The 17,831-nt window shown below is 53.0% G+C and overlaps 1 protein-coding gene across 2 annotated transcripts in view; it reads right to left on the reverse strand.

Moving 5' to 3' along the window:
* ALPK3 (alpha kinase 3) overlaps window positions 1-11,131 on the reverse strand; it is a 49,868-nt gene extending 38,737 nt beyond the window's left edge. Inside the window, exons 1-3 of one of the 2 annotated variants that reach the window (XM_025892986.2) lie at window positions 10,969-11,126; window positions 5,876-5,914; window positions 2,324-2,445 (exon numbers count right to left, since the gene is read on the reverse strand). In XM_025892986.2, coding sequence (XP_025748771.2) covers window positions 2,324-2,445; window positions 5,876-5,914; window positions 10,969-11,111 — 304 coding nt within the window. In that variant the 5' untranslated portion in view covers window positions 11,112-11,126. Of the gene's footprint in view, window positions 1-2,323; window positions 2,446-5,875; window positions 5,915-10,968 lie in introns of both variants that reach the window. The other variant, XM_073882216.1, reaches the window with a different exon arrangement.
* Window positions 11,132-17,831: the final 6,700 nt, after the last annotated feature.

Here is a 17,831-nt window from a genome sequence, read left to right on the forward strand (position 1 = left end):
TGTGTATCTGGCCTAAAAGGCCACCAGTTGAGACAGAAGAACAGAGATGTCCAAGAGAGATGTCTCCAAGGAAAGCAGCTGACAGGAGAACTGATGACAGTGACCTTGTAGGAAACTGTAGTAAGAGGCTATTGGATGGGATAAGAAAGTTTAGCAATAGGTAGCAAAAAAAAAACAAAAAAAAAAAACAACGAAAAATTAAAGAAAATACTAACTTGAGTAAAAACAGAAGAAAGAAATATAATCATAGTATACTACAATCTTCAGTTATGAAAAATATTACCTAGAAATAAGGTAAACAGTAAATATTGATTTAAGCAAAAGTTATGACATAACTATATTGAGAAGATAAGTGAGGAGAAACAGAGAAAATTAGGATAGAGAGAGCTAATTCCCTAACCACCATAACAGGAAGACCAGATAGCATGAAAACCTGAAGTCTTAAGAGTTAGCAACAGTCACATTATTTTTTTTTTTTTAGATTTTTAAAATTTATTTATTTGACAGAGAGATAGGGAGAGCAGGAACACGAGCAGGGGGAGTGGGAGAGGGGGCAGCAGGCTTCCCGCGGAGCGGGGAGCCCGATGCGGGGCTCGATCCCAGGACCCCGGGACCATGACCTGAGCCGAAGGCAGAACAGTGCCATTAGTACTCAGCATTGTGGAAATGTATACACTAAACAGCTAAATGTATACACTAATAGCTAAATGTAGACACTGAGAGCTAATAAATACATTAAATAGCTAAATGTATACACTAGTAGTTAAAAGGTGAAAACGGTCGCTTCCGGGAAGACAAACTGGTAGGACAGGTGAACCGCTGTACTTTGATACATGCCTATTAGTATACTTGGAAGACTTACATTATGTATATGTGTTAATTTGATCAAATAAAAATTAATGTCCTTTAAAAAGAAGGGTTAAGGACTTTCTCTACAGGGAAAATAGCATATGTAAGCACAGATTTGTGAAAGAGCCAAGTTTTCCCAGACAACTGTTAGTGCCACAGTCACAAAGCAGGGATAAGCAAGCAGCCTCAGATGCTACAGAGAGAAGTAATATCTCCTCCTCACCAGCTTTGTGCACTTTGGCAAGTCACCTAACCTATTGTGGGTTCCTTCTCCGTAAAATTTGACTAATAATAGCACTTACTTCACCAGGTTTTATAAGAATCCAATGACAATGGAAACAGGTAAATATTGCAAAATGTGTTATGCCACACAAAGGTAAGGGATATAGGCAGGTGTCTGCCATCCCCTGGAACAGACGGGGTTCTCAGCCTGGAGCTCAGAGGGTTCTGGGTAAGGGTGAGAACTGCCTGGGGGAACCCAGTCCCAGAGAAGCTGTTTAGATGGCTGGGGCAGACAGGTCCCCCAGAATCAGGGCATGTCACAGCTGGAAACTACCAATGCCCTTGATTTACTGGGGGGAGAAAAAGGGTGCTCTTGGAGGGAAGCTTGACCTGGGCCCCTTGGTCTGATGGCTGCACGGCTGGGAGGGGCAGACCTGCAGGCCCACTAGCAGGTCAGGCTGGTGCGACAGGAGGTCTGGAGGAGAGGCCATGCTCAGGGCCAGCTTTCCAGTCTTCCCACCACACCACCGGCTCCCAAGGAGCATCACTCTGCTTCCTGTTCTGTCAAATCCCACCATGGAGCTCAGGGAAATGCGAATAATAGTTGTTTTCATTCCTAACACTTACACGGTACTAACTGTATGCCAGGCACTATTCCAAATGCTTTGCAGGTTTGATGCATTCGGTCTCACAATAATCCTATGAGATTTATACTATCACCATCCCCACTTTACAGATGAAGCGCTGCAAAGTCATGCAAGGTTATGCAACCTCTTCTGTATCACATAACTGGAAAGGGGACAGATCAGCATTCCAGCCAGGCAGTCTGTCTCCAGGGTCTGCAGGCAGAATCACTCGACATCCCTGTCTCTCAGGCTTGACACTCCCAAGCGTCAACCCACTCAACTCTAAAATGGGGATATTTGGGGAGATGGCTTCAAAAACCTTTTTCAACTGGAGAGCTTCTTTCCTTGCAGCTAAGATTCATTAGTCGTCTGTGTTTGCCTGAGAGTTAAGAACCTGAAGATAGATTTTGAAGAAGAGCAGGGTGTATATGTGGTTCCAGAATGGGAGGAGAAAGGGACCCCAGCCCACACAGGGAGATTAAACTGGAGAGAAAGCTAAGGAAACAAATGTGAACTTGCACAGTTTTATGCACACAGCCAACCCCTTCCATGCCTGTCCCCACAGCCCCCTGGGACCCTCCTGTGTGCAGTGACCCTGGCGTGGATCGTGCAGAGGGCTTCATTACCTGTGACGATGCAGGTGAACTTGGCATCACTGTCCTCGGACACAGCCCGGGACTTGAGTGTGGTCTCGAATAGCGGCTGGGTCTCCTCTGTTAGCTGAGCAATGATGGAGCAGAAGGTGCTCCTAGGAGAGGCAAAGAACTTTTCAGAGTGGCCTTCCCCCCTGCCAAGGTATCTGGTATTGCCCAATTTGGACTGGTGTTGTCCAAAGCAACTTAAATCTTACCATATCCATCCATCATCCCGTGGCCATGGCTCCAGTACCTGAGCAAGTCTTTCTTCAAGGGAGCCAGATCTCTTGGCCAGGTTGGAGGCAGGGATGGTACCGAGAGGCTGAATGGAATCCTGATCCAGACCCACTCCAATAGGCAGTCTTCTGACCATGGGCCAGGCTCCTAAGCATGCCAAACCACCAGCCCTGGTGTCCCCTTCTCATCCTTATTGGAGGGCCTTGCTTTACCCTCTACCATTTATCTCCCAGAAAGCTCGTGCATGGGGGTGACACACATATGGATAGGTCCAGCCTCAGAGATGGAGACCCCAGAACAGCAGAGCTTCCATTCATGCCAAAGAGGGAAAAGCCAGTTAACCCTCAAGGAGATGCAGTTCAGGGGTCTCCCCTAATGCTTGGGCTCAAAAGAAATGCCCCCGAACTTATGAGCATAGACCATAGTAGACAAAGAATAAGCCAGCCAATGCCAGGGATCTGGATCCAAAGGTAGACTCTAATTCCTTGGGGCATCAGAAAAGAGAGTCTGCTCCTGGACCATCCCTGGACACCACATGCACAAGGGAATACGCGGCTGCCAGCTCCAAGACCAACCAGCACGACTGCCAAACCAGAACCAGATCCATCCCTGCAAAAGCCAGGACTTTTAGTTCCACTGTGACAGTCGGCCTCCCCGAATTCAAGGGCATTTGCGGGCTCACAGAGTCCAGCGCGGACTCACCAACACTGCTTAGCATGTCCAGCCCTCTCCTTCCTGGGCACAGGAAGCAAACCACCATGCCAAACCCTCTCACGGGCCCGCAGAGACACAATGCGTCCCTAGGCATGAAGCATAACCACACAGCCAGGCTGTCTGGTGCACAAGCCGTGCCCAGCCCTCCCCACTCACACAGCCCATTGTGAGCAGCAGTGAGGACCGTGAGGGAGGAGAAGTGAACAGAAGCGGGAGGGTCTGCCTTTCTCTGTGCCTCAGAGGAGGGGTTGTCACCCAGGCAATGCATGTCGGCTCGAGCCCTCTCCACCGGGGGCAGGAGAAGGTCTGTGCGAGCACAGCAACAAGAGGCTACAACCCTGTGCTTTGTGGGGAGAGCTTCCACACTCAACTCATCATTTCTGTGCATGTCATTCTGGACTTGAGTTTGAGGAGAAAGGTTCTATCCTCAGGAAGAGTGTCCGGAAGCAGGTAAGACTTCTGGACCCACAGGGTCCAGGCGTGGTGTCTCCACAGGAATGCAGATGCCCGGGCCTTCGGGGCATTGACAGGAGCCCTCCCTGACAAAGACTACCCAGAAAGGGGACCCTAACCTCCCACACAGCTGAACGCTTGAACTGGGTCTGCAGTCAGGCTTCTAGAACACTCCCTGTGATGCTCTCATCTAGAACTCCTCTCTCGCGTACAACTTTTCCTTTTCCTCTAACCGCTCAGAAAGAGACGGTCCTTCAATTCCCTGACACTCAGGAACATAACATCTGAAAACGTTTCTTGCTGCTCTCACACTAAGAGCAAATTTCTGACTTTGGGGCATACCAAATCCCGACCAACAGTTGCCAAAGGAAACTGTTGTGCCAAAAGGATTTGGACTTCCATGATGTTGCAGCTAATTCAAAACAGCCCTCGGTCAGTCCTCCCTCCATAACCTGAATCCTATCTTACTCATGAACATGAGCCTGGCTCCAATATTCAGCTTAGGCTCATAAGGATGAAGCTGCTTGGACACATCTAAGGAGATAAACTACGGGAAATGGGTGCCCAAGAGAAAAGAGGGAAACTCTGTTTCCAGGAAATTTCCGGGAAAGAGCAAAACTTCTTACAGGCTCATGCGAGATATTCAGCAACAGGTAGTCGTCATTTTGTGTCCTTACTGATTTTGAACGGGAAAGAACACTCATCTTCTCAAACTTCCCACACTAGGTTCTAAGCTGCATTACAGAAAATGTTTACATGGGAAAATCATGGCACGGCTTAGCCGAAAGCCCTCTGGGAGGTGGGTGTGGGGGTGCATGAGAGGAGACAGGGAGAGCCTCTGCATACGCTGTCCACCGAATGTCACCCGCTCTCTGTCCCCCACTCCAGACCACTCTGACGGACTGTGAATGAGCTGCTTCCAGGGTCCTAGAAAGCCAGAAGTCCACATATCTGGAAACTGTCTGGTCCCACCCTGACACCTCCAAGTCTTTCCAACTCTGTGACTTCATAAGGAGATCACAACCTAATCATGTGTTTCTAAGGAACACCAGAATCACTGGCTTTCGTGGTGTTCAGAGGAACCGGATTCTGCCCTTAGGTTTGGTTCTTTACCTTGCTTTAAATAAACTTCCAAGGACCTTTCTCTTTTAGCACTTAGCACTCCACTTTGAATTGTCTGTGATGTCCTCTCTCCCACCCGTCCAGACCCTGAACTAACCCAGAACAAAGTTCCTCAATGCTCTCCTATATCAAGGGAAAGTACATGGTAGGTCCTAATCGTGTCTGTAGACGTTATTAGCTATTGGGACACCAGCTGGCTACTCAGGAATCTTTCTCTGTGTACAGAAACTGTAGGCAACTCTCCCCAAATCTACCAGATGGTGGGAGGCCCAAGTGGTGGGAGGCCCAAGTGGTGGGAGACAGCCAGGAAATGTTCCCACTTTGATTATAAAAGTCAGCTCAGCAACAGTAAAAAGCTGTCCCCAGCTCGGGAGGCGAGAGGACAGGCATTCCACGGGCGAACCCTGACAGGGCCTGCTCAGGTCCTACCCTGCCTCTGAAGCAGGTGCAGAGAACAAGCGAATGCAGGAAAACGCTAACACGGTGCTCCCTGACCTCAAAGAGTGCACAGTCCTGCAGGGGTGGAGAGAGCCAAAGGAGAGGGGGATTAGAGAAAGAGGTGGTAGAAGAACTTAAGGGACTCAGGGGGAAACCATGTAAGGCAAGAACCCTGGTCAGAAGATCGACAATAAGGGGTCCAACCTAGACATGGGATTATAAACACCGTGGAGACCTCGGACTGGGAAGTGGGGCCCATGCCTGGTGGCTCGCTGTCCAGGCCCCGTGGTGCCTCTCCTGGGGGCACAGAGACACAGCAGCACGCACCTAGGGAAGCCTTGCCTATTTCTGGGTCCCCAGAAGCCTTTCAGTAGTCCATGCAAGCATCAGCTCTGGCCCCTGTAAGACCCGTGCTCACAGGAGTGCCCTCTCACACCCCCCGCCCACCACCACCCTCCGGCCCTCCCCTCACCCCATGCAGCCCCGTCAGTGCACAAACTGTCAGCCCGAGGCCCTTCAATGCCCAGACCCAAGGAAAAAAAAAAGCAGTCAGAGAAATGTAATGCAATGTGCGTTTACCTTCCAGAGCTGGGGTGAGACAACCGGTTGCTTGATAAGCTAAGCGAAAACAGCAAATGGAATCATTAGGCCAAAAAAGCAAGGAAAGAAGGCGAAACCAACAACATTCAGCAGAGTATTAATTGGCCACCATCTGGGGCCCAGAGGCCTTTCTATTAAAAGGGACCAGCTGTCTTAGTTGGCCTGCTCGGGTTAGCAAGTGGCCTCACTACCAGACACCAGGGTATCTGAATCCGAGAGCTCATTAAATGCAGCAGAGTCCAGGGGGATAGTTAGGCAGGAAGGAGGCCCCTTGGGGCTGCACTTTGAGAAAAATGCGTCCCAGGCACTTGGGTCACTGGCCCCCAGAGAGGGGCTCATGGCTGCCTGGCACGCTTCCCCACCCCACAGTGCACCAGCCTGGGGAGCAGCTCCTGCTTCAACCCTCGGCCTTTTGGGGGAGAAGAGCCCCCATTCTTAGAAACCCGCTAACGTGCTGGGAAGGAGACAGGTGGCTTGGAGAGCACCCATTAATAGGTTAAAGTACGGTTAAAGGGGCCACACAAGGCAAACCAGCTGGAAGAGAAAAGAAGAGGAGAAAAACAAAGCAGTTAATTCGGCAGGAGCCAGGAGGCACCCAGCTCGGTGAGACCAGCACAAGGCCCATTATGCCTACAGGCCCTGATCGCCCCTCCTACCCTGGGGCAGCTCAAAGTGGACACTGGTCACTGGGGGCAGAGGACCCACGCAGGGACACCACCCCACTTTCCTCTCCCTCCACCTTTCCTAACACGAACACCTCCAGGGGAGCCTGGGAGCACTGTGGCACAGCCCTTTGCGAGACCTTGGGACCACCCCCTCTACCCTGGCCCCCTCCAGCTGTCCCTGCCAGGCGAGCTCTCCCTTTGTGACCGGTAGCCCAGCCTGCCCTGTGACACTTGTGCCTGCATCTCCAACCACAAGCAAGTTCCACTGAGAGCCTGTCTCTTTATAACCAAAACCCCAAACTCCTCCTCTGCCCCAAAACACGGCTTCCACTCCAGGGCTCCTGGGCCACCTCCAGCACCCTCCCAAACTCCAAACTGTAAATTTGCCACTTTGGACGCCTCCCTCCCCTCCAGCTCCTAAGTCTCGCTGGTCAACAATTCTTGGCCCTTCTTTCTCCCTTTCCTGATCTAGACCCCCTGGCTCCATCTCTGATGACCACCTCAGCCCCCTTCTCCTTCAAACCCCGTATCACACCACTTCCCTGGGGGAAAAAAAAATGCGACAATCCTCCCGTTGAGTCTCAACTCCTTAATTGGGCACTTAAGGTCCTCCCCGCTCAGCTCACACCCCCCACTCCAACCATGGTTCTCTTCTTCCCAACACCCACGTTCCACCGGAGCCAGCCCTGTCCCTAACTGCCACGGACGTGGCCTCTAAGCCCATACTTCTGGCCTCCCTGCTTAGAGGGCCCTCCCTCCTTCCTTCTGCTCAACTAACCACTGTCCGCCCTGCCTTCAGACCTAACTTTCCTGGTAGCTTTCCTACTCCCAGCACAGTGCTCAGCAGACAGCAGGCAACCAACAGCTGTTCTATGGAAAGGAGAGAGAGAGAGAGAAGGGAGAGGGTATGCAAGAGCATCTTTCAAACAGGAAGGGTGCTGCCCCCCCAGAGGGAGCCGCTGCTCCAGGGAAGGTGGGAAGGGCAAGGACGCAGCTGCCTTGCTCAAGAGCTTTTAAAAATCCTCTGGAGGCCGCGTGGGCAGACCTCCCATGGTTCCAAGACACTGGCCAACTCCATCCTTTCCTGACCATGAACTTCCTTTGCCTTTCTCCTCGTAATTGAGAGATCTCTCCTCTGTTGGGTCTGGATTTCTTCCCTGGGAAGGAGAGGGAGAGAATCAGCTCTCTCATTCCAAGAGGAAAATGACAGGTGCCACCTGCAAGTAGAGGAGACGCTGAGCCGGGACAGTGACCTTGCCCCGGCTCCCTCTAGAGCTGTCTGAGCAGCTGTCCCATTCTCTGCTTCCTCCAGGCCTCACCCTTCTGCTGTCAGCCGGCTCAGGAGGAGCCCTGCGCCGCCAAGGCAACCTTGCCTTCAGCGGGTGGGCGCTGTATCCGTGCCCTGCTGTCCGGGCCAAAGCTAGGCTCAGGGCCTCAGCCAGGCAGGAGCGTCTCCCTCTACTGCCTGCAAGGGGCTCAGAATCTGAGGGCATCGAACGTGGGTGAAGAAAGGCCTACAACAGTTCTTAATGCCACCTGCATTGTACAGAATGGGAATTCAGGGCCCAGGAAGGAAAGGTCTCTTGGTAAAGCAGGAAAGTGAGCCTGGAGGCAGCCAGGACTGGCTGTGGAAGCCAGGGTCTTCCATTCTTCCTGGCTTTCATATATTCTGGGACAGAATAGCCTGATGACTCAGTTTCCCTGAAAGCCTGAGACAGCCTGCCTGACCCAAGCAGAACAGAAGAGGTCTTCCAAAGCTGTCTGCAGTAAACATCACAGGACCTGCGGCTCCTCTGAGCCCACGTGGGCCAGGCTCTCCAAGAAATGAGGGGGCAAGGACTTCTGAAACTTCTGAGTGTCCACCCGACTGTAGTTCCTTACCCCACTCTAGTCCCTGTGCCCCACCTTCCTATAGGGATGAGGTCCTAGAGGGTGGATGTCCTAGGAGGCTGGACCAACAGTTTGCTGGGACTATCCCCGCATGCTGGACCTCTGACCCCCATGGGCACTGGAAATATCCTTGAGCTGACTACAATCTGGAAACCACCTCAGGGCCGTGGGGTTAGGCGAGGGGAGACAGGCACAGGGGCCCAGGTTCTAGCCCTGGGCCAAGGCTTCCGGTGGCCCAGCCCCCAGCCAGGCTGTCCATCAGCTCCCAGAGGCAGCCCATCCTCACTGGGCCCCCGACAATGACGCCTCGTGAGCTCCATGCATAGAGGTAGACCCAGAAAAATGTTGGAGCCAAGAGTGAGTGGAAAAGAACCTGCCTCTCAATCAGGACTCTGGGTCAGTCAGGGTTCATCTGGGCTGGAGCCAAGGATAGCTGGCAAAGTCCTCCAGGGGCCCTCTTTCTCCTTCATCTCTTGGGCCTTCTTCCCATCCCCACGGGCAGTCAAGCTATTGTGAGGGACAGAAGACTGCATGGTTGCCCGCTCTAACTCAAGAGTCAGGCCTTGCTAGGGAACTGGGAATCGCCCCCCCACCCCATCACAGCCATTCACAGTCGAATTCTTCCCTCTTTGGCCAGAGGCTTTTCCAGAGGTGAGATAAATCCGGCCCTCCTGTCCCTGAGGACCTGTGGGGGTCTGTAGCCCGCCAACAGGGGCAAAACGGAGCCCTCTCTCCCAACGGGGCCCCAGCCCTGCCCCCTCCAAAGGCCTGATGAAAAGTAGCATTCGCATTTAGGTACAAGGGGACTTGGACCGGCCACTTCCATCCCGCCTGCAATTCTCAGGCTGGGACACGGCTTTGTGCTCATCAGGCGGGCAATTAAAAATCATCTACCATACAACAGCTCAGCCAGGTAGCTGTCCACTCTCCAGCTTTTTCTCTACCAGTCAAGATCCACTGCATTCCCTCTTCTGCCTGGTTTTCAAGCCACCCCCGCTTCCCTCCCTCCATCGCTGCTTCTCTTCTGTGTGTTCTGCTCGTATTGACAAAGGCCAGATGCAGGAGGCAAAGCCCAGGCCAGTCGCCGTGACAAGTGGGAGACAAGTGTGAGGCTCCTACAAGGCAGTCAGCTTCACCACCGACGGGAATAAATGCCCAAGGTTCATTCCAGTTTTTCCATAGAGCTAACGGTTGGGGGAAAGGGGCATTCTTTCCTGGGAAGCCAGGGGCCTTGTCCAGTCTGACTCAGTCACTAACCCCAGCCCTCAGCCCTGCCCCAGACATGTGACACCATTTGACGAGTTTTATGCAGAAACCGGTTCCGGTTACATTTGAACTTTTCCAACTCCAAGGTCAACAGAACCCAGCCAGTTCACGAGGAAGTGCCTGGGACTTTTCCTGAATGTCCTTGATGCCTGTTTTTGTGCTGTTTTAGGAATGGAGGACAAGAGGTCCCCAGACAGCTTCTCAGATGAGTGGCTGTTTTCCGCATAAAGCTACAACAAGCCAAGCTCTGGGGCCAGGACACAACCACTATCCCAACAGCCAACCATCACAATTCCCTTTGGAAGACAGGCTCCAGAGTTGGAGGGAAGCTGAGCTGCCCAGAGGGGGCAGGAAATGTCCGTCTCCGGGGCAGTGCACGTGTCCCTGGGTGTCTGGGGGCCTCTGAGTGCCTGTAGGCCTCTCTGTTGACTATCTGTGTGTCTTTGTATCTGTGGGTAGTCTAGCTTCTAAAACAAAGCAACCACACCTCTAATTCTTGGCAGATGAGTGCAGGGCTCCTCGGCTGGGCCCCTCCCTTGGCATTCTACTCCCCCAAACTGGGCAGGGCACTTGGCTCCCTCAGAACCGCGAGCTCTGATTCTTCAGACAGGGCCAACCAGCCCCTCATCCCACCCCTGCACCTCACCGGCCCCCACAAAAGATCCTGGGGAAGACCACAGCCCTGGGCCCAGAGGAAGAACCTTATCTGCACAAAAATAAGAACCTTATTTCACCACCCCCACCCCCCTGAGCTAAGCAGCCCCCACTGGGGGGGGGTCCCCCTAGCGCCCCTCCCCAACTCGCCCGCTCCCACTCTGCCCCTACCCCTACCCCGTGAATGCTCTCCCCCTCCCTTCCAGCCGGGGGAGGAATTCCAGCCACTCTGGCTTTCCTTATCGCTCACTGTGGAATCCGAGGCCAGCGAGTAGCTGAGTATGGGGTGAGGGTGCCGATGGGACGAGGGGAGATAAAGGAAGGCCTCGGGCCCCTGTGAAATCACCCCCAGAGCTGGGTCCTTCTCCTCGCCCGAGGCCCCGCAGGCCCTGAGGGGTCAGGAGGAGCCTTGAGGGGCCTGAGGGCCACTGCGCCGGGCCACGGCCTCAGCTGTCGGGCCTCGGGAGGAGGGCGCCAGGGTGCCCTCGAGAGCGTCGCCGCAGCCTCCGCCCGCCGAACCCCCCCAACCTCCCACACCCCCCACCCCCCCACCCCACCCCTGGCCCCGGGGGCCCCCCGGGAGTACGCGCCACTCACCTGGTCTCCGGCCTCACGCTGAGCAGGTAGCTGCGGCTGGCCGGGCTGGGGACCCACACCGGCCCGTCGTCCTCGCCGTCGCCCCCCGCCCCGGCCCGCCCGCCCGAGCCCCAGCCGCGCCCGGGGACCCTGCGCGACCCCATCCCGCCGCCGGCCGCGCGCGCTCGCCAGGCCCCTGCCCTGCCGGCCGCCGCTCCCGCCCGCGGCTGACGCGCGCCCCTATTTATAGCCCCGCGGCCCGGCCGTCGTCACCTGCTGCTGTCCCTCCCCCGGCCCGGGCCGACGAGCGCGGCTTCCGAGGCGCCGGGGGGCGGGGGTGGGGGGCACCGCGCCTCGCGCGAGGGCCCGACCCCGCTGCGCTCGGCCAGTCCCGGGGCCGCGGCCCCACGCGCGTGGAGCGCCCGGAGCCCGCCCGGCGTCGGGGCCTGGGCCTCGGGAGGCCTCCCGCTGTGCCCCAAATTCTAGGCCCCAGGACCCCGGCTTCCTGCCAACCTTCCTTCCCCCGCTCCCGGCAGGTGGGGGGGAAAGGGGGGTGCTTTCGCAACTGTGGAAGCGCGGGCCGCGCGGCCTTCGCGCAGCGGAAGGTGCAGAAGTACCCGAGGAGCTGGGTGGCGCAGGCCAGGCGAAGGCCAGGGACGTCAGGCCGCTTGGAGCCTGGGCTCCACACGGTGGGCGCCACCGCAGCCGGGGACCGGCCCCCTTCTTCCTGGTGGCAGCCCCGGCTGACCCTCGCCTTGCCGGTGACTGCGGTTGGTCCACGACTTAGACAAGCCCACACATCTCCACGGAGCTCCTCCGGATGTGTCTTGCGTTCGCTTCCATTATCTAGCATAAATGAAGGGCTCAAAAACCACTTCTAGAATAATTGGACCTCCTACTCCACCCAGCCTCCATTTCTCAGCACCCTGGGGGGAAATGGCAGAGTCCTAATGCGCAGAAAACAATTCAACCATGCAACAATTTCTAAGAGTAAGATTGTAAGCACTGACTAAACCTGGTTCTAAATACTGGGAGTGACCAATATTTATCCATTTTTTTCTCTCCTTTATCCTTGGAAGCATCCAGAAAGTGCCTGCAGCTGGGTGGCTATGATCTTTAGGAAGTTAGAGCAAAGAAGTACCACCCCTCTGTCCTAGAAGCTTCACTCTGTACATTCCCACTGGTTTTGGAAATGGCTCTTCCCCCACTCTCGCAGTGTGGTCCCAATGGCAACTGCCTTTATTCCTACATGACCCCATCCCTGGCCGCAGTTGGCTGGCAGCTGACTCAAGCCAGGCTCTTTGTGGTACCCATCTCTCTGACCACAGAGGTAAGCCTCACACCCAAGCTGTGCCGATGGGAGTTCTTTACCAAAATGTTTTTTAACTGGAACTGGGTGAGAAAAGCAGCCTCTCTGTGCTGGAAAGCAGTGAGCTGTGAGGTCTCAGCTTTCAGCAGCCCTGCTTCCTACCTGGCGGAGGAGGCCAGCCTGCAGTGAGGAAGATGGAAGCTGAAAGAGAGAGAAGCAAAAGCAAGGGGCTCAGAGTCCTGATGGCTTCCAGGTACATCGCTGTAGGTGTCCCTGAAACCCAGCTTTGTCCCTGACATTTTTGTAGGTTGGCAGTCCGACCAGTTTGTTGAATCTGTGTACCAAAAAAAGTTCTCTTTGCTCAAGCTGCTTCGAATTAGGCTTCTGTTGATAGAATGTGAGTCTTGACCAATACGAAGGCAGTTTCTCTCAGTGAGCCCAAATCCATCTCCTGACCACATGCCCCCATTTATCCTTGCTGTTGGCTGTCTGGAGGTGCATGTATTAAAATCTCTTCAGTCATCTACAGGACAGTCCTCCAAATATCTGAAAGCATGCTTCAAGTTTTGGTTCATTTGTTTAAGTTGTATGAACACCCATGGGTCATGCTAGGGCAATGTGCTACGGTAGGAATCACAGGATCTGTGCTTTCAAGAAACTTTTGTCCAATGGGAGAAACAGGCATATAAACAAGATACAATGAAGACGAAATGTATAATATAAAACTATGTATAGGGGAGCATGAAAGTACAGAGAAAAGAGTGGATTGCCCGGGGTTTGGGTTGGGACGGTTTACAAGGCAGTAAATTTGAGAAGGATTTTGAAAATTTCATAGGTGCTCACCAAGTGGACTGTTGGGGCAGGGGAGACAGGACAGACAGAATATTCCAGATGGAGGAAACAGTGTGGGCAAAGATACGGAGATACAGAATAGCCTGGTGGGCATGGTGTTCAAGTGTAAAGGAGATGGGGAAAGAGGCATGTAGGGCCAGAGCCAGAAGGTTTTGTCTGGTCCACAAGGAAGCTAGACTTCCCTTTGAGGCCACCTATCACATGACCACGGATAGGGTACCACTAGTCACCCAAGTGACCCTCTGATTGATCAATTTCCTTTTCCAAAATGTGACCCACACAGAGGTCACCCCGTGGCAGCCCACAACTGAATTAGCACCTCTCTCTGTTTGGGCCCCACTCACTAGGAACAGCATTGTCACAGCCAAATTATTTCATTGATCCTGAGCCTCTGAGTGTTCAGCACAAACTACCGTTCTTCTAAGTCTTTCCTACTCCTGCTCGTAAGGTCTTTTTTATCCTGAGTGCAAACTTGTACCGTTTTCTAGTTAAAGCTCATCTTCTTAATCTCCCACTCCCTTTCCTTCTTGCCTAAACCTTTATGAGCCCTGCTCCTGTCACCTAGGGTACGATCTATCCTCCCAGCTTGTTGTTGTGTGCCAGCTAAATAAGCAGACGTTCATGAGGATAGGGGCAGAGCTGAGTAAGGAGTGCCAAGGCCCTTAGGGCTGGAGAGGTCAGAAAGGCACAGTCTCTTTCCTCTCTAAGCTTACAGTCTAGCAGGAGAGAGAGGACCTGTTGAGTGGTGTCAAGTCCTAGGCTGGAGTCCAGAGACTTGGGTTCTAAATCTCCTCTCCCACTGAGTGTGACCTTGGGCAGATTGCTCCCCATCCCTGAGTTTTAGCTTTCTCCTTTGGAAGGAGGAATGAGGCATTCCCTTTATGATCCTGTAGGTCGTGGCAGTTCCTTCAGCAAGTATTTATTAAGTAATTGCTAACAACTCCATGCCAGGCGTTATGCCAGGTGCTGAGGGTACAGAAATGAATGTGAGAGTCTGTACCTCTCCAGCCTGAAAGATAGACAGAACCTCGTGCATGGTGCTGAAAGGGCACAGAGAAGCTCATGCTGTGGTTCTGCATTTGGAAATAACCATAATCCAAGATTTGCTATTAGAGGCACGTACTGAGGAAGCATCATCAGTAGGCATTTGTTAGTGATGCCAGGACCCCCTCTCCCGGTTGTTTTGAACTTCCCAGGGCCCTGGAGTAACTGGGCGCTTGTGGTAGGAAAGTCTTGGGCTACTGTTCATTAACATACATAGCTCAGCCCGGGAAGCTGGTCCCTGTCCCGGGGTGGCTGGGGCTCCCCGGACACTCTGGCCCCACCACCTGAGCCCCTCCCATTGAGGTCTAGATGAGTGCGAACATGCCTTGCGTTCCGACTTAGTTCCATCTCTTCCCCTTCTGCTCTCCTTTGAAGCATACATTACCCAACATTTACTAGCTGCCACGACACCATTCCCTGTACCTCACCATCCTCCCCCTGAACTTACTGAGTTCAGGCCACTGCACAGTGAGCGCCACGGTGTACCAGGCTCTGGCCCCCTGCCATCATCCCTGCCTTTCTAATAACTCAGTCAACACACTGGCAGCAGGTCCACTGACCTCACCCTCTCGAAGACCCTCACCCCCACTTCCCTTCAGCAGCCCAACCAAATGCGCGTCACTTGAACCTCATCAGAGGAATTTCTCCACCTCTAAAATGCCCCCTACTAAGCCTGCCCTCCGCTTTAAGGCAACTCCACACCCCTAACATGCTCTCCCCTGAGTTTCTCCTGGGCTCCGTTATCCACCTACTCCCATCCCCGTCTGGACACAGGCACAGTGTGGGGAGGGCAATGACTCCGACAACTGTACTCTCCTCAGAGGTCTCCTCTCCCTTGGCCCTTGACCTTCTACTAAATTTGCCTTGCCAGTTCCTAACCTGGAATCCGGCTGTGGCTTCTTGCTCCAAGGCTGGCCAACTCTGGTTTCTAACCTAAGTCTGGTCTCAGGCAGCTTGGCAATCCTTTCCCAATTCCCCAGGCTGACCCTTTCCTTTCCCTATAGCAACAGCTCCAAACAAGATTCCAACCTCCCCTTTGCCCTCCTGACTTGCAGCGGTCAACTATTCCTTCAAAATACAGGGAAACCTGAGACCATCGGATAAGAACTTCAACTTTGAAGGAGGACAGGCTAGCTAGCATCTCTGAGTCCTACTAACCTCTGCTTCAAAATTGACATTGTTGTTTAGAAGGTTCTCGAACATCTGCTGTCAGCTCTCCCTGCCCTCCCCCACCCAGCCCCCTTCCTCACAACCTCAGAGGATGATTGTTTGCTTTTCCCTGACATATTTACCCCTTCTTTCCCTTCCCTCACTACCTCTGCTGCTCAAAAGCGTTCAGAGGAAACCAGGCACAATATCAAGCAGTAATGAGTTACCAGAGTTAGGTAATAAAGGGCAAACTTTGGCCTCCTGAACAAGACAGAAGCAGCCCAGTGACCAGAGCTGAAGCGGAGGTCAGAGCCAGGCCCGCCCAGCAAGAGTGGCCAGAGGCCAATCCCTGAGTGTTACAGTGGAGCTCCTGGGGGTCAGAGCTGGCTCCCTGGCCTGGAGCAGGGAGAGGTCTGAGTGGAAGAACATGTGGAAGGGAGGAAACGGGGTGGGGGGCGCAGGAACCACTCCAGGTTGGCAGGAAGCCGACTTGGGCATCGCGTAGTACCCCCTCCACCTCTTGCTGGGAATAGTCCTCCTCCAGGCAGCCCACTTCACGTTCAGGAGGATTTTCCTTTTGATGAATCTAATTCTGTTGTGCCCTCTGAGGCCACACAGAGGAAGTCTAGAGTGACGGTCTTTTTGATAGAATAGCCCTGGAAAGGTGTGATAATACTGATCAGGGACCACCTCTTTTCTTGACGAATTATCAGGTTCCTGCAGTACGTCCTTGGGTGAAACGGCCTGGAGAGCCCTACACCATGCTGGATGCTCCCCTGGGAACATGTCCACTCTGCCAGGGCGTGCCTTAAGCTGCTGGGCCGAGAATGTCACATTGCACTTGTGAGCTCTTCCAGGCACGGCACAGCTACCATCAACACCATTCTGGTCAATATCAAGATCTTTCAAGATCATATTTTTCTTCTTGGCACCCATGTAGACTCACGCTGAGGTAGCCTTTTCCACAAGCGATGGCATAGGAATTGAGGTCAGAGGTCAGTGAGACCTTCCTTACAAGGCAACATCAGCTTCCACTCCAGTCTTCCACGCCCCCCGAGGCCTATGGCCCATCTCAGGGCAAGTCATGTAGCAGGATAAGTGAATCAAACACATGTCTACCCCTCCTGCTTCTTGTGTTTTCCCTTCTTTCGATTCCATTCATTTTAAAGGTCTCAGCCCTGAGCTCAACAAAGCCCTAGATGTCTACTGGTCCTGCCCCCACTCCCCCAGCCATGAGGACCTACTGCCTTCTGCTGCAAGCTGCTCTTCCTGCTAGTGAATCTGCAGTGCTCTGGAGTGTTCGTCTGACCTTCCTCCAAGGACCCCCACAGCTCCCATCTCGGGCAGCTGAGCCCCTGACCCTCAGGAGGGTCATTTCTGAGCTTGCTGGCACCCACCACGCTTCCTCCTAAAGGACTGCTCCTGGTGTGTAAGCCCATCGCCACCACCACCCTCACCCGCCCGAAAAGTCAAGTGCCATCTCCAGGCTCTAAACCCTCTACCTGTCCAAACTCTCCTGTCTGCCCTCCACAACTTTCTACCCTTTCCTTGCTGTCCCCTCCCCACTCCCCACCTTGTCTGTCATACCCTTTCCCTGTTTGGAAATCACATTCCAGAACCAGTCTAGGGTAGAAATGTGAAGCCTCCATCTCAGGCAAAGAGCTTCTTAGGAAGCAAAACCTACCCTCCTTCTCAGATACAAAAAATATTCGGCCCTGTCTATGCAGAGTGGGTCCTAGGGAGAAATTCCAAGCAAATTGGTGTAAGGACCAGAAAACCCCAGAGGAAAATAGGAATTGTGTACAGTGTGCCCTGGGCTATCACTGAAAAAGGGAGGCAAGAAACAGGTCTTCCCAGTTTAATGAATGAACACCCTACCAGAGAGGAGCTTAACCACTCTTTAGACATCAAAGGCATGATCAACTATCCCCATCTTCACAGAAAGTAGAGGCAAAAGCTGTGGGACTAAGTTGTAGAAGCAAGATCTAGTAGATTTTAGACTATCACTATGTATATGCAAATACCATACCCACCCATGAAGTGAGATGGTTCTGCTGGTCCTCTGTCACTTAAGCACTCACGAGGATGGGGGCTTTTCCCACTTAGAACTGACTTAAATGGCTTTATCGTATCCTTTTGCCCCATTTTCCGTACAATCAGCTACATATGTATTGATTTTTTTCACTAAAAACTCAACTTCAATTTGCAATAATAAATATTACAAAAAATAAAAGCATTTTAAAAGGCCAGTGCATGATACAATGAACTAGCTCAAGAATTCATCCGGACCCAGGTCCCTGATGAAAAGATGCATCTTAAGATGCTTTTAAATTATCAAGTAAACAGACAGTTCAAACTTGGAAAGGCCTGACAAAAGCCAAAAGAAACAGGTACTTATCAAAGAGCCAGAACTCCATCTGAAAAAGCATAAATCCGATGCAGATTACAATGTAAACGAATGCAATGATGCATTTGCAAAAATGCAAATGAAAGTGATCCTGCCTTGGGGGGAGGGGGTAGAGAGGGATCA

Source organism: Callorhinus ursinus, unplaced genomic scaffold, assembly GCF_003265705.2.
Source record: "Callorhinus ursinus isolate GAN/ISIS: 27379988/994484 unplaced genomic scaffold, GSC_fseal_2.0 scaffold45, whole genome shotgun sequence".
Classification (NCBI taxonomy): domain Eukaryota; kingdom Metazoa; phylum Chordata; class Mammalia; order Carnivora; family Otariidae; genus Callorhinus; species Callorhinus ursinus.